Consider the following 17,602-nt stretch of genomic DNA (forward strand, 5'->3'; position numbering starts at 1 on the left):
TGTGCTTTATGTAGACAAATCTAATCACCTAATTAATCTAATCTAATCTAATCATCTTTCTCTCTCTCTTTCTGCAGAACTCCTGTCTGCGTGTCATGAGCTACACTGTCGTTACGGTTGCATTATGACCAGGAATGGCACCTTCTGCTTCTGTGCAGATGGCTTTGAGGTTGGCGAGGATGGGCGCAGCTGCAGAGGTACGCATCCTCAGGGCCGGTCATATTCAACCTTCACCGCTGGTCATTTTCTGCGGTGAAAGATGGGCTAAAGGAGAGGGAACAAGGGCTATCTGTCTCCAGGGTGTTCTTTCACTCTCTCTGTCTGCCTTTATTTGACACATGGCATTGACTTCTCAAAGGATGAGCCCTTTGTTTTGGGGGTGGGGGGTGGTGCCTACTTGGGTCTAAATGATGTCTCCTGAGTACAGCTGAGATGTTTTGGTTCATATGTTGCTGATACAAAAACTTCTTTTCTAATGCACTGCAGTTAAAATAAAGAAGCTCAAAGTGCTCTTTGGAGAAATGCCATGGAAGGACTGGGTTCCCTAAAGAGCCTTTAAATAGATGGGTATTTAAAGTAATGCTCATTGTTATTCAGCCTGATCTTTATCCACCACATTTGTAGCATGTAATTATTACACTTAGAGGACTTAAAACACATTTAAAACTCATTGACTTCCTAAAATAGAAGCCGGTGGGTAGTGTGTTTGGAGACATAGGGTTTTCTGCTCTTTAATGAGAGGAAAACACCTAAATGTTGGTCTGGGGTAAGTCACTATACACTACAGATGCAGCAGATGAACATCAGATGAACAGATGAAATGTTGGAGTTTTACTTTAAAGTGGATATATTATGAAAAACACACATTTTCAGTACTTGAAGACATGAGAACAGAGGAAAAAGAGTGATGCATGAGCAAAGAATTAAGAATTAATTTGCTGAGAAGCAAACACATGGGTGGCACGGTGGTGTAGTGTCACAGTCACACAGCTCCAGGGACCTGGAGGTTGTGGGTTCGATTCTCGCTCCGGGTGACTGTCTGTGAGGAGTTGGTGTGTTCTCCCCATGTCCGTGTGGGTTTCCTCCGGGTGCTCCAGTTTCCTCCCACAGTCCAAAAACACACGTTGGTGGGTGGATTGGTGACTCAAAAGTGTCCGTAGGTGTGAGTGAATGTGTGTGTGTTGCCCTGTGAAGGACTGGCGCCCCCTCCAGGGTGTATTCTCGCCTTGCGCCCAATGATTCCAGGTAGGCTCTGGACCCACCGCGACCCTGAACTGGATAAGCGGTTACAGATAATAAATGAATGAATGAGAAGTGAACACGAGAGTAGAGAAGTAAGCAAACCATGCAAAAACATTCAAATCCAAGCAGAAGAAAGAAAGAGAACTGAGCAAAAATGGTAAAAAGGAAAGTTTCTGCTTGCTCACTTCTCGCTGCTTCACGATCAGGGATGGGGTGAGCAGCAGCTCATTATCATTTAAAGAAACTGGATGGATGTCTTGAACAGGGATGTTCAGAGAGGGGGAGAATTGTACCAAAAGCAAAAAGCTTTGGCCAAAGCATCTTACAGATGTTTAATCAACACCCAAGGAAACTGATATGTTTTTTTACAAAGGGGTATACTTTTTCACAATTTAAATACTACTCCTTTATCTACATTCTAAAATCACCAGCATACTTTTGAGCAGTTTGTTAGTGCTTTGGTAAGGCAGTGATCATTTCTAAAATGATGGACAGCATATTTCTACACAATGTTGTCAACAGGTTCATTCAAAGTAGCTTCTGAAATCGAAAATATTAACAGGTAGTTTATCTTAATTTTTTTTTATATTAACAGCTGCCACTCCTTTGGGAGGACTTTAGGTGATTTTTACATTGCCGTGGTCTTGATTGCATTAAGCCATTAGAGCTTTAATCAGGTCAGTGATTAGTGGTAGATGAGTTGGGTTAGTTGATTCAACACAAACTCCATTCCAGTTCCCCCCCCATGATCCAGTCATGGAGCTCATTCATTCCAGTAAACACAGCTACTTTGCTTCATAGCCCAGTGCTGGGGGCTTTCAAACTCATTTAGTCGATGCTTGGCATTGGGCCTGGAGACCTTAGTCTCATACACAGCAGTTCCAGAACATCACATTTTTTGGCAGTGTTTTTCTATGGAGATTGACAAGGCTCAGCTGAACACCTGTGTCAGTGATGGGTGTGCCCTAAGGACCTGAATTCACTAAATAGATGGGGTTTCTATACAATCTTAGACATATGTACTTTATGTGGGATAGCCTTCAGAGATGATGATTTCTTTAGACACTCAGTTTTTTTAATCAATCATTTTCAATTCAGTACATTACTCTAGAATGAATAAAACCACTCTTAACTAGTTTATTCTGTAGAAATAGGATGGAAGGGAATCTTCAGCGGCATCGCTCCAAAGAGCCCTTTTAACATCCATTTTTACACTACAGTGCTAAATCTGCAGTTGATAAATGTGATTATATATTGGATAAAACTTTACTCTAGATCTTAAATTATATGGCTACATTAAGTCATGAAAAAAAACTTAACCCTTTAAACACAGACATATTAATACAAATGCAAATGTTTAATATAACAAATGCAAATCATATTTCTTAAAATTGTTCATTAGATAATAACGCTATGATAACATAATTAATTAATTCATTAATTTTTTTCTTTTTTAAAAATTGGTTGAATAAAAAAGTGTCTATATTCCATTCCAATTTGCCTATGGTAAGAAGGTCACAACCACATCTGCAAAAATATTAGTCCGTTTCAGACCAACTTTAACAACAATGGATTAGAAATTAAATTGGATAATATGTACTTTCTGAATTTATCAGAATTGATGACATAGCTATTGGCTTTCAGTCCAGTTATAATCAGAAATAAAATATTTTACTGAGCGGAATGCACTACTTTCATAAAATGAAACTAAAATGAATGTATAAATTTGTTGCACATAACACCTGCATTATTAAATTTAATACTGACATTTTCAACTTAAATGAGATTAGCTTAAAATGCAGATTTATGTTCATGGTCATGTAAAGGATATGTAAATGTCTTGCAGCCTTATGAATGTGATCTACAGTAAAATATGTACAGCACATTCTGACTGACAGTGCCAGCAGTTTCTCAGGGACAGATATTGTCTTTAGAGTTGAACACCGGGTCCCTATACTCTGCTTTTCAAGCCTTGGAAATCAGTGGAGAGTAATCAGCGAATTCATACTTGTAGATTATCCAGTGCTCGCCTCTAAACTGACAAAACACTGGAGACTGGAGCAAGGCAGGACAGGTCCAGTGATGTGAGACGGCACTTACAAAGAGTCACAGCAAGGCCACATTAAGCAGGTTTTATGTATCTGGGTCATGTTTGAGCACACCTAATTTGTCATCAGAGACTCTTCCTCTGTGTGCAGATCATGATGAATGCGCGGCGTATGGGATATGCAGTCAGACCTGCATGAACACCTATGGCTCATACCGGTGCGGCTGCGCAGACGGATACAGCCTGCAGTCCAACAGACATTCCTGCACAGCCCAACAGGGTAAGTTTGATGAATTAAAGATTGGAGAACTGTGCTTTTCAACTGTATATACACACTTCTGTTTCTTCTTTTATGTATTTGCAGCGTGCACAAACAAAGCAGTGTCACCCTCCGTTTCAGAGTTTGTGAAGTACAATAAAAATACACAGGCATGTGTGTTGGCTGGAATAGACACAGGAAGGATTACAGTACTGATGTAACTTTACTGTAACCTAGTCGAATAGCAGTGAATTGGTTCCATTTTTCCTTGAAGGAATGACGTAGAATCGGTAGACGGTTGTTCTTTAATGTATTTACACAATATGCTACATTTTCCTTCAGTGAAAATTCCTCTGCACTTTCCTACCTTCTCCTAAGCAGTGCTTGAATAAACAAAAACTCTTTATAGAATCCTACTGAGTCAGAATAAACAAATGGATGAATATAAGGAGAGTGACATTAAATCAGTCCAGAGACGTGTGCTTCTTTCTTTCTGTCCTGCCAATGTGAAAAGAAAACTCAATGCTCTAGGTCTGAAAGGATGCATAGCTTTCAAAAGTTCCAGCTTTTTCAGTTATTGGAAAAGAGGAAATAGACATAAAAAGAAGACAGTTCCCACTAGAGATGAGATATTTAAGACATGGAGCAAGGGTTGAGAGAGTAATAGATTACACAGAAGCTTCTGGTGTTATCAGAACAAAGCTTTGGCCTTGCCTGACCATTCTAAAGTCCAGACCCACACATCATTGAATGTAGAATACTAGTTGGGATTGCTTTAATATTTAGATACACAAAATACAACAGGCTACTTCAAACCTGTTTCCAGAAAAGTTGTAAAATCCAGTTTAAGAAAGAATCTGTGATTTGGTAAATTACTGGATCTTTATTTAACTGACAAATGTACAAAGAAAAGATTTCTATTGTTTTCACTATCCAACCTGACAGTATTTTGGGGAAGAAAAATATGTTTAAAATATGATGCTTGCAACATTCTCCAAAAAAGTTGGGACAGAGATGCGTTTACCACTGTGTTTCATCACCTTTCCTTTTAATTACATTTTGTAATCATTTGGGGACAGAGGATACAAACTCTCACAATCTTACCAGTGGAATCTTAGCCTGTTCGTACTTTTTACAAGACTTCAGCTACTCAACAGTGCATGGTCACTATTGTCTGATTCTTCACTGCATAACGTAGGAGACAGTGACTACAAGCAGGGACTCTAGTCAAACACACACACACACACACACACACCCACACACCATTTTTCTTTGAAACCACACTGTTGTAGCACATGCTGAATGGAGCCTGCTATGGTCCTGCTGAAATAACCATGGACTTTCCCAGTAAAGGGGTCACCTTGATGGCAGCATATGTCCACATCTTTGGCACGTCCATTAATATACAGTCACCCAATCTCAATTCATGAAAGATGTTTTGTTTTTCACCGTTCACTTATAGGGATGGATGTTCCTGTTTGTCATTGGCACAGGGATCACAATGTCTGTTGTGCCCCTATAAAAGCAGAAACGTGGACTTACATTGTCACTGTCCAGAACACAAAAGTGTTTTAGGCATCAAATTCAACATTTGTTCATATTTACAAATTACCTCTGTGAAATGATTTTAAATTGCCTCTCTGTGCCTTTGTCAGTTAAATAAATCTTCGAGAGAATGAACAAATCACAGATTCTTGTTTTTGTAACATTTCAAATAAAATCCCAAGTTTTTCAGAAAAGGATTTGTTAGACTGAACTGTAGAAAATTATCCCTGTGGGATATTTCTCTTTAAAAACAGTAAGCAATTCTCCTGGAAAAGAAAAATGGAAGCTATAATAAAGACAAAGTGAACACATTTAACACTGAAAATTTTAAAATGATATTTAGTTGTTGAGGCTCCTGTGTAATTATCTGTTAATTATGTACTTTTGCATTTTATGTAAAATTGTTCTTCTCACAAAAAAGCACTTCAATAAACAAAAATCCTCCCTGGAAACTACTGCACCAAGATCAACAAGCCCAAGTAAATAACATATGCTGCAAAAACACAAGAGTTACATTTGAAAGCCGACGTATGCATTATTCTAGGGGCTGGTGCCAAAGCCGCGGCACGGAGTTATCCAGCATTCTTGTCGGTAAATGTTTTCTCATTGCATTTAGTGAGAACGCCTTGAGTTATGGTACGGTCTGAGCCACAGAACTGGCATCAGTTTGTTGCTCTGTCGAGAGACAGATAATGGAGCCCCTGGCTGGAGATAAGCCAGACATGGGGGATTAAGTGCAGAGTGATTTTTATGAAGAGGAGAGCCTGAAGGACAGCTATTCTCTATCTCTATCAAAAACCCTCCCAATGATTACATGCCTAATGGCACCTGCCCGGGAGAGACGCCTCCTCACGAGTCAGGAATCCAATCAAGTTTATCATTAAATCAGCTGCTTTTGTAAATGGCGGGGTGGGGGTGGGCTTTTCACAGAGGAGCTAATTGGAGATGGACTGGTGAGCGAGTTTAGCTAATATCTGCTGGTAGTTTTTAATCAGGAGACCTAAAGCTGTCGGGGCAGTGATGGATTGTTGGGCTCTGACCACTTGTTTGCTCAGCTGAATGAACTAGAGTGGTCTGTTTTTGTCGCTCTCCCGCTAACGTTATTAGTGCAAGGCTTTCGTAAAGGTTAGCGAGAGTAAGTTAATTACTGTGATTATGGAGCTGCCTCATGCCATTTCCAGACTTTCCATGCATTTTTCAACATCTCCACAAAAAGAGAAAAAGATTTTACTTACTCCTTGTTTTCCGGCGCAGACATCAGGTGCAGTCTTTTTTCTTTTTAAAAAAAAAATTATTTATATATTTCCTTTACTGATGTAAATATCCGCCTCAGAATAAATAAATAATTCCACGCACAACACAAATCATGAATAATAAGTCACAATATGTGCTGCTCATGAAACAACTACAATTCCACAGCGCTTGTGTTGCAAGAAAGAGTTTGTGACCTAAAAAAAGAAAAAGAAAAAAAAAGATGAAGTGCCCTTGTATATTTATTGGTCCAGTGCATTGGAACCAGTTTGCACATGTGCGGGGAAATTGAATGGGGGATTAAGGCACAGTACACTCGCTCAATGGGAAATAGCTGCAAGGCACAGCACACCTTGCTGGTAGACGTAGCATCGGAGGCCCGCTTTTAATCAATGTGACTGTTTTCCTAGGAGGAATAAACTGAATATCATTACCCATAAACTTAACTGAACTCACCGCTCACCCGCATTAATATTCATTTAGCAGAAAGAGGTTGTAGCGCCAGGATAACTATGGGGTTTCCATTAGTTATAAAAGCTCATGCATATAAATTTTCAGTGCAACCCCACTCCCTGGCCATCAGATGGAGACTGGCAGAGTATGAAAAACCCATTAAGCTAGTGAATGTTTAATAAGGCTTTTTTTTAAGATCTCGTCATGAAAATAATAAAACAAGAAAGGAAAATTTCAGTATGTCACAAAATATATCAGACTCTGGTTATTCTTGCAGGGGACAGACACCAGGCCAAAGTTTGTAGAACACCCTTTATGATTAGTGAATGTGGCTATTTTATGATGCACCGCATTGCTTGTAAAACCACAGAAAGGCCTGAAATGAAATGAAATTAAGAAGGATATTCTGGCCAAGTGTCTTCTTGATGTGTGTAACGCTCCTGAGCTCTAGGTCTTTGATGGGGCTCCATCCAGTACCATCTGAATGAGTTGTAATGTTGTTTGTGATTCATACCTACATCAAGTGTCTAAAGTCATTTATTCTCATGGTTGAATGGCATCAAATCTACACATTCTAAAGCCTTCCTAAAAGATTAAAGTCTTCTACTACAGCAAAAGGTGGGGGTGGGGCACTACCTTTTGCTACTCAGACTATATATTGTAGGTAAGTTAATGGATCCTTGCCATGTTTCACCTCTGATCTTTATTTCATGACGAACACTGCAGTGCCCTTTACAGCAGCCATGTTCTTACAAGAGAAGCAGGAAAATGATAGACGTCTTCTTTTCTATAAGGACCGAGGCAAGGCTCTTGTTAGTCAAGCATTCCTTTAGATACAGCATTCTCTCTTTTGTTTGGCACGCAGCCATCTTAATGAGTGTCTGGGTGGAAATGTTGAGGCAGCCACTTAGAGTGTTCCAGCGAAAAGAGGGGGAAAAAAATCTCCATGTTATCTCCGAGAGTAATTGCCAGCCTCGGCTACGTGATGTTGAGGGATGACATTCAGTCTACATTCTGAAACTGGACACGTTGATTTATAACATTTATCAGAGTAGTGACCCAGAGTTGAACTTTTGCTGCTGATTAATTATGGTTTCTGTTGAACTTTGAGCAAAAATATACACCATATGTCGAGACGTACACTATGTTTTCTTTCTTTAGAGGCAGCTTTGGCGATGCGTGTTTTAGCTTGTCTCAGATACACAGCCCTGTCAGACAACAAAGAAAATTACATTTCAGAAGTCATCGAAGGAGAGTTTTATGCGGAAAATATGTTTTGTAGAATAAATACACATAAAATACATATACAGTGTAGCTGATGATTTCGTGCATGAGAGTTTTCTAAACCTCTCATCAAGAAATCCCAGTACTGTTGTCATCATCATTAAAGCTGTTTTTTATATATTACTAATAATAAACATACAGGCCCTGATTCATCAAAACTGTGTATGGCTAACTCGATCATATAATGATATACATCATTTTCCTAGGTGTATCTCTGTGATCAAACCGATATCTGGTACAAGAGCAAAAAAAATATCTCCAGGACTTATATTTTGTTCTTTTGTTTTACAAAGTTTTATAATCTTAAAACTATAATATATAATACTAAAAATATCAACTTTTCATCTGGAGAAGAGAATGTAATGTACCTTTAAGGAACACAACTGGTCTTTAAAACCACTATTGTACCTTTAAAAGGTACATTTATACTGTTTGTACCTTTTAGTGAACAATAATGTACCTCCACTGTACCTTTTGTTCTGAGAGTGTACACCAAAATAAATGCTCTACCTACTTCATATTGTGTGTAATGGTACATTAGATCCTGCTTTAATAGAAACAGACGATTCTGGAGAACTACTGTTCTCACAGAATACCCCCCCCCCCTTCCCCCTTCTGCTTTTTGTATTCATTCTGAAGCTATGTATCTTTTAAGATGGCATGTTATATTTGAGTAAACCTGACTGGAGTGTGTATGTTGTTGAAGTTTAAATTGTCTGTAAGTTTTTATTCATTGTCTGAATTACCACAGAATCTTGTTTGTATCTTGAGCTTTGTAGTGTTCTGTCTGTGTTTACTTTCATGCTGTTAGTACTCTCTTTGTTATGGAGTCAATTCCTCCTTAAGTAATATAACTGAAACAGCAAACATAAGTCAATAATACCCACCTATGGAGCAGGAATAGAGAGAGGAACTTCCCAAACCCTTTCAATGGTTAGGTGGCCCTTCTTGGGTCCTGTTTTAGGGTTTCTGCCACTGTGTTCTAAAATCCTGGCGCAGAATTTTACAAAAGCTGGAAACTATGGGAAATTTTCAACAGTGATTTTTTTTTTACATTTAGTAGTTAACTAAGCAATTAGCTTTGGCAAGTGAAGACAGGCTGATTACCAGTGAAACATAGTTCCTTTTCTCTGCTGTGACTCTGCAACTCAACCCTGAAATTTCTGCGCATACAGAATATTTCACATGCCTGGAAAATTTCTGACTTCATGCTGACTCGTAACCGTTTCTCCCCTTCCTTTTGTTTCAGAGCCTGGTGAGAGCCCTGCTGCTCTGCTGATTGGAGGCTTGAGTAATATTGTAATCACAGCTCTGAATGGATCCAGCGTACAGACCCTGAAGCTCCTGGACACCAATGGGACGCATGCCTTGGACGTCTACCACAATGAAGATTCAGCATGCTGGGTCACATCCTCCGAGTCCACTGGACAACTCTGGTGCGCCAAGATGAAGAAACCAAGCGGCTTTTCTAAAGAACGGGAAATAAAGACAGTGCAGAATCTTCACAGTAAGTTATCAGATGTGCTTGTGTCAACTAATACTAAAGAAAGTCTTACAGAAGTTTGGGCAATACTCTGAACTGGACATGGTATTGCCCCAGGTGAATTAATTAGACATTATCTCCATAGAATACACTGCAAGCAGAGTGGAGTGGTTCAAAGGTCACCATGTCCAGTGCCAAGTGTGGGCTATAGGGCTCTAACAGTGGGTTGTGGGGCAGTATATCTGCATTCTCTAGAATAATACAAAACTAATAATCCAGCATCAGTACACTGTAATTATTATGCATGTATTGTGCATGTGTGTGTGTGGGGGATGGTGTTTGGTACATATAATGCAAGTGAATAGGTTTTCTATAAATAATTCAGTAATCACTGTGCATATTATGTAGTTAAAAACATTAAAACCACCTGTAAAAGTTAAATAAATTTTACCTAATTATTTTCTGGTGGCACCGGCAGTGGGAGGAACTGTGGAACTCACAGGGGGAGCTCCCAGCATGCTCTGCGGCTACACTGTCGGTTAATTTGTGGTTGTTTTGGGGTTATTTAAGGGATATGTGTGTGTGTGTTTGTGTGTGTGTGTGTGTGTGTGTGTGTGTTTGTGTGTGTGTGTTTGTATATGTGTTTGCTGTGCGGCAGTTTCTGCTGGTGGAGCATTAGTTTGGGCTGGAGAACAAGAGTCGTTGCCAGTTTCGTCATACACCAATTCTACACATTATTTATTTATTTTTTTGGTCAGTGTACCTCATTAATTCTCTTGTGGCTGAATGCAATAGGATTCTCACAAAAAATGTGCCAGCATCTAGCATCTAATATAAAGCCTTCCCAGAAGAGCAAGGCTGTTACTACAGCAAAGAGGTGAAGGAATACAAAGCAGAAACACTGGATGAGCTTTGAAACTTTTGGACACGTAGTGTATATTTTCATGGTCCATTTTCTGGACAGCAATATGATATGATGAAGCACTCACATTTCTATGATTGAACATTACCATTTATATGGCATTCCATTCCACTCAGGTGATATACAGCTTCAAAAGTAACCATGGCTACACTGACCTGATTAGAGTCAATGAATTTAAACGCATTCACTTATTCAGTATTCAACTTCAAACCTACTGTATCATTGGGTGCAATTTTACTTCTCTAGGCCCTACATTGATGGTATATAATCATACATACAGATGCCTATGGGTCATGGTATTGTTCAGAGCAAGTCTTTTGATGCACAGTACAATGTCAGCTCTTGTACATGTGCACACATTTCTTTATTCACATAACAATGTGATAGTGTTCTTTTGCTTTACATATAGGACATAAGACTGAGGAAAACGTATATTCATAAAATGAAGCATAGCCACTTTGATGTGTATGGTCTTTATATGGTAGAGAAAAGTAAAAAAAAAAAAAAAAAAAAAAAAGTTGTGAGCACATGTTGCATTGGTACGATGTCTGTTAGAGAAACTTATCTCATTGATCCACCTTGAAGATGTAAAATCAGAGGCAGTAGCTCATCTGTTGCTGCCCAGTTTGTGTTGGTTGTCTTCTAGTCTATTGTGTTTTTGTGGGGGTCCGGACCATTGAAGAACAGGATGAAAGGGGACTAAGAAAGTATGCAGAACAAAAGATGGACTATACTTTGTAATTGTAGAACTACTGTATGGTAAGTGGAGCTGATTAAATAAACATTTATTGTACAAACACCTGACTTAGTTACCACCGAGCCCCCAAGTTATATAATGGAAACTACATTCTTAGAAAATTAGTCACTGTGGGGGTACCTTTTACCCTCATTGTGGTGGTCCACTCAATTACCTACTAATTGTAGATTTGGATGTTGAATTTGTACACTACATATTAAATTTTCCATCTGTTCAAGAGAATTCTGAATACATTTAGGGAACACAGCGGGTTCTCAGGGCTGTTGCAATAACCGCAATAGGATAATATCATGCTATCGACCAGCAAGCCGCAAAGAACTGCAAGCAACCATCACAACCACAATGTGTACATGTCCCTGGTCATTCTTGTTATACACTTTAGGGCATGTGTAATAAATTTTAAATAAATTTATTTCATTTTTGGCATCTGAACTACTGCTGCTGAATGGCTGAGTGTCAGTCTTCGTTTTATAAAAATGGACACAATGGCAGTAAACCTAGCCTCAAAACCAAATGCAACTTCACCATTTTGGGAGCATTTTGGCTTTCAACCAAATGAAAAGGCAGAACCACACAATTTAGACAAGGCAATATGCAAAATCTGCGCCAGAAAAGTCACTTAGAAAAGGGGAAAGATACAGATATTCACCTCTCCTTCTGAAGGAGCGAATGTAATGTACCTTTAAGGAACACAACTGGACTTTAAAACCACAGTTGTATCTTTAAATGGTACCTTTAGTGAACAGTAATATATCTGTGCTGTATCATTTTTCTGAAAGTGTTTGTGATCACTTTTGTAGCTCCAGATGTTCCATCAGATCTCCATATAATCTGTACAAGCATTAAATATTTGTTAATGAGCAGCAGGACATGAGCAGAGGTCATCATGTCCACCATTATGTATATATTAGGGGTAAAAAGCCCCTCAGGATTTAAGCTGGGAAGCAGTAGGACTACTTTCTCTGAAGTGATAGAGCAGCATTTGATACCATTGGGGCAATATAGAAAAGTATTTGTGACTCAGAGGTAATAATTTAACATCAATACCTGAACTCACTTATGCTACTGTGGCTGATCATTTCATCAACCAAATGCAATCAGATACTCAAAGAAATGTTTTAACATCTACTTTAAAACCTTCCCAGAAGACTAGAGAATATTACAGCAGCAAAGAGTGACACTCTGTCTGTCTATACCCTTCATTTCTGAACACTGGACAAGCAGGGATTTACAAAATGTTGATCGTAAAAGACTAAAACTGACCAAAAGATGACACACAAATTAATCATATAAATATTGCACTACAACTAACATTTAATATGCTCTCAGATTTAGAAATAATCACGGCCATTATGGATAAGCAACCTGTTACTTGATTGTCTTATTGGTAAGGACTATATCACGCCATTCTGACATTCTGACCACGTTAACCCACTCTTCCACTAACTTTGTGTTCATGTTCCAGCAGAACACAACACTGACATTCCCACCATCCAGGATGACAGCTGTAGGGTATCTGTGTATGGCTGCTTCAGTAGACACGATGGAGCACTGAGGCAGTGTGACTGAGCAGCAAAATCACTAAACCCTCAATTCTCAATTTGGAACAGCAGGTGCAATGCTGAAATAGTTGCAAACAAACCCAGTTCATGGAAGACTGGGCTAGAATGGACTGGATCTCAAGAGACTGGTGTAATCCTTACCTGACAGAACAGACACAGCTATAAAAGCATGGGTCACATAACCAAGTGTTAGAGAAGAGAATATTACATGCTATATATATGTATGATTTAATAAAAAAGTCATTCTCTGATGTATGTAAAGACTTATGTACTTTTTAAAACACTTATGTCTTGGCTCCAGGCTGAGAACTTGTTTATAACACTGTGCTATTTAGAGGATGCTTGATATTTATGTTCAAACCTAGGGATTTAAGACACATTGTGTTGGCAGTTACTGCAGTTAAAATGAATATATTAACCATTTGAATATATTTGAATTACGGACAAAATTTATTTTTGATTATATGAAATATTATGAAGTATTAACTAAGTATGACTAGGAACAGTTATACCGGGCTTTATATTGTGTCATGTATGCCATATAAATGGCCGTCTGCCTCATGAAGGACTCACTTTTGGAAGGACTCACCCAGCACATACACTTTTGACCCGCTCCCCTCAGGCAGGAGGTTGCCAAACATTAAGTGTAATACCACCAGAATAAGAAACAGCTTCATTCCATAAGCTGTAAGACCCTTAAACTCTTAAACAACTATCAGTGACATGTCACTTTCGTTGACACACAACACTTTATCCGCGATTGCTCACTTTGTCCATGTTGTTGCTATCCATACCCCTATACACCTTACTTACAACCATGATCTGTGTTGTTGCTACTTTTTAATCTTATTTATTGTTTTTGTTTATTGCATTTTTGCCAGACCACCTACCGACTGACTGACTCTTAATGCATGAGTAGGAACTGTTAGTTCAGCAGTATTTCACAGAGAAAACTTAAGGTGGTGCTACTACGCTGTCTGTTGGCAATTCAACCATATTTCACATTCCAGTTCATGAACTAAATTTTGAATCTTTTGACGTGTATCCACTGACATAAACTGGTTCACAAACCAGAAAAATTTGTTCCAAAAAACTAGGTTCTTCAGCAGGAACCGTGGCTGAATCATAGAAACTAAGACAGGAACACGCTCTGTTTGTGTGTGTTTCTGGGGATGTGTTTGGCATGACACCAAGCGTGTTGGCCAGAGCCTCAGCTTGGTGTTGGTTAGTTCAGAAGCTCAGCAGGACAGCTTGGAACTCTGCAATATTTACACATGTAATATGTCGCACAGAGAGAGGAGAGCTTCTGAATTTGTCTTATTTCATGCGAGTTTGTGTGTATTTGCCTGAAACATTATAAAGGGAAATGGTGGGGAGACATTTTGTGGCATTAATGTGTTTATAAATCTCCATATAGCTGCACACAGCCACCTTAAACGTCATGTACTTTAACCAGTTACGTTGAATAAATAACTAATTGTAATCTTTAAAATCAACAAAATGTTCTTGGTCTTTTTTTCTTTGGTGGTAGATCATCTAGTTTTTATTTTAAAACAAAATAAACAAGAAAAGCACTGATTTATGAACAGAACTTTGTGCTCCTTTTTTCATTTCTTCACTTATTAGTCCTGCCCTCCATATTTTCTGTACAATACAATCACATAATAAAAAACACTTGTAAACAAAGACATTGATATGAAGCCACAAAGCTTCTCCAGACATTCAAACAACAAGTATGTATTTTGGGCTTTCCTTTTTTTGAAATGCCAGAAAATTTTTTCTGTTCTAAATTTTTTACATAATATATTGTAATTTATATAGTGTTACTTTGGGGGAAACTGGGGCCTTGGGTACTCAATATTGTTCCACCTCATGTGCCACATTTGTTGTGAACGACAATAAAGTCTCCTTAAATTTAACACCAAATACTTGCACCAGTAAAACATTATGCCTTCAGCATACATAGGAAATTATACCAGGGTATCTGTGACTTCATTTCCAGTTGACAGCCCTGTATTTGGATTTTCATGCATTGATGTTATTGCTTAAATCTTAATTTCTTAATTCTATGTTTTCCCCCCTTCACTATTAGAAAACTTTGATGTTGTCAGCAGCAGACAGAATGCATTCATTAAAAGTCTTTGTCTTCATTACAGATGTTGAACAAATGGCGATTGACTGGCTCACAGGAAACTTCTACTTTGTGGACAGAGTGAGCGGCAGGATATTCGTTTGCAGCAGGAGTGGAGAGACTTGCGTCACCATAATAGATCTGGACTTGTCCAATCCCAAAGGAATAGCTGTGGATCCTCTGATGGGGTGAGTGAAATATTCAGGAGTGGTGTGGAATGCAGCAAAGCAGAAGCGTTCTGAGCTGAGAGAATTAATTCTAATTAACTGTCTAGAAGTTTAAACTAGGGCCTTGGTTCTGCGTCTTTAAACATTGCTACAAATGTGCCTTCAATCCTGCAATCCCGGCACTAAATATTTGCTCTTCTACGTGAACAGCAGCAGCAGCAGCACCTGAGAGAACTGAAATTAGTATTCCGTGATTTAACCCACATCCCACAGTTCTGACACGGCCCAGCGGAACTCTATTTTCTGGGAATTTTTTTTTTTTTTGATGTTGTTGTTGTTTTTGTTCTGATGGCAGAAACTGCTTTCCCAAATTCACAGAGCCATGGAATCTTCCCTGTTGAGTAGTAATTGTGGAAATGTTTGGAAAGAAGTGAGCGAAAGGACACAATGGCTCCTCGGAGAGGAGGAAGGCGGCGTGATTATTCCACTTATCAGCAGCTAAAAGGGGGCTCGGTGGTAATATTCCCAGTGAGCTGAAACTAGAAGCTTGACACAGTGTGGGTACCATTATATTCATGAGAGCACAAGGACAGACAGAGCACAGAGACTCAGTGCAGGTTTTTAATGAGGCTCCCCAAAGTAAAACCCAATCTTAGAGCCAGCGTTTAAGACTATGGTGAAGACCAGAGAGAGAGAGAGAGAGAGAGAGAGAGAGAGAGAGAGAGAGAGAGAGAGAGAGAGAGAGGCCACCAAATGATAGAACTCCAGCCTTGGTGTGATTGCAGGTCCTGCTTGCTCTTGCCTTATTGTTGTTGCTTGTTCCTTGAAAATAATATTAAATTAAAGAGCAAAAGTTGTGCTCTTGGCATCCAAGCACCTTCTTTACCAGTGGCCTTCAGTGCAATTTAAAATCAGGAGAACTTTTCAAGAGATGCTTTAATGGAGAATAAAAAGTGTCTCTGCTTTTTAAAGGATTACAACAGCTATAAATATGCAACACTGAATACCCATTACTACATTGTTCTGAAGGCCACGGGTTGTTTTCTTTGTGCAATTTGGTAGTCTCCTACCAATACTTCTGTTTTAATGCACCAAGGTGGGCACTAGCAGAGGTGTTCCAGCTTAACTGACCTCCTGAGCTTATAAAGCAAAAGCAGGAAATGCTCTTCTGCTCTTACATGTTTGGAGAACACACCGACCATCTCAGAGGATGGAGCATTGATGGAGGAACCGCAGTTCTATATTACGAGCCGCACATCAGCAATAACTCCCTTAGCCCAGAAGCGCATACAGTAAGTGGCCAATTACAAAAGAAAGAAGATTCTAGAGCCACACTTCAGTAAAGATGAAGACTAATTATTTTATTCCATGTGTGGTGTTTAACATGCGCTGTTAAAACTTTGTTTTCTCAGGGTTATGTTTTACAACCCACCATTCTATGCCCATGTTATGTGGAGGTTGTTGAAATTTCCTTCACATTCACACACCTTATTTAAACATGATTCTTTAAATAAGCATTTCTGAGGTAGTCTTAATAGTAGTGTTGTCACTAATGTCACCATGACGATCAGTTAATTTTGTTGGAGTGGACAACTTTAATAATTACTGAGTGTATTTATGCATAATTTGCTAAAAGACTAATCCCAGTATATGTACAATGTGTTGGAACTAGAGCTGTCCTTTGGGGATAGGGTTTACACATGCCCTCCACTCTGAACCATAATTTTAATCCTAACTGGAAGTCTAAGTGCCTAAGAAACTGCAGGATTTTTTTCTGTATAAAATTCACCCACAACAGTTTACAGCACTGTCTCTGTAATTCATTTATAACAGAGAATTGGCTTGGCTTTAGCCAAACGGCTAGTGGATGGGAGCTCCCTTAGTGATCATAAAATACAGTCATACTGAATCAAAAACTATATATCTGGAATGTTAATTTCAGTATTATTAATACTACTTCTTTGTGGAGAACCTGTCCCACTGGGAAGAAAGCGATTAGGGTCAGGGATATAGATATGACTTCAAACGGTGGGTTCATACAAAGCTCCATTGATGCAAGAAACACCATTGCTTAATGAATCCAGGTGCAGAAGCTGTACATTAGCTCCCACAAAGAGTGCAGTTGAGGTTAAGAGTCAAGGAGAAATAGTTCATTGCTAAATACAGCAATTAGCCTTTTCTTGTCAGGCATTTATAAATAAGCTGTCTATTAAGAGTGTGTGCTGTCATTTACATGATGTTAATTTTAAATCCAGCACCTATCATGAATAGAGCATCCTCATCTTTGGCAGGCTTTGATTGGCTAGGTCTTATGCTGTGTAGAATATAAGAGAAGGGGCATCATGTCCAATGCTGCGTGTTCGTAAAGGAGCTGCACTTTTGTGTGTTGCTAAGAAACTTAAAAACAAATAAATACATAAAAACCAATAAATGAGCTATAGATATGCTAACTGAAGCTGCTGTCTGCGGTTACATGCACGTTTATAACTCGCAAAGTAG

At 38.9% G+C, this 17,602-nt stretch overlaps 1 protein-coding gene across 1 annotated transcript in view; it reads left to right on the forward strand.

Moving 5' to 3' along the window:
- lrp1bb (low density lipoprotein receptor-related protein 1Bb) overlaps positions 1 to 17,602 on the forward strand; it is a 471,212-nt gene that overhangs the window by 189,823 nt on the left and 263,787 nt on the right. Inside the window, exons 5-8 of the mRNA XM_066685917.1 lie at positions 78 to 197; positions 3,441 to 3,569; positions 9,331 to 9,588; positions 14,962 to 15,124. Coding sequence (XP_066542014.1) covers positions 78 to 197; positions 3,441 to 3,569; positions 9,331 to 9,588; positions 14,962 to 15,124 — 670 coding nt within the window. The remainder of the gene's footprint in view (positions 1 to 77; positions 198 to 3,440; positions 3,570 to 9,330; positions 9,589 to 14,961; positions 15,125 to 17,602) is intronic.

The sequence above is a fragment of the Hoplias malabaricus genome, chromosome 12 (assembly GCF_029633855.1).
Source record: "Hoplias malabaricus isolate fHopMal1 chromosome 12, fHopMal1.hap1, whole genome shotgun sequence".
Lineage (NCBI taxonomy): Eukaryota > Metazoa > Chordata > Actinopteri > Characiformes > Erythrinidae > Hoplias > Hoplias malabaricus.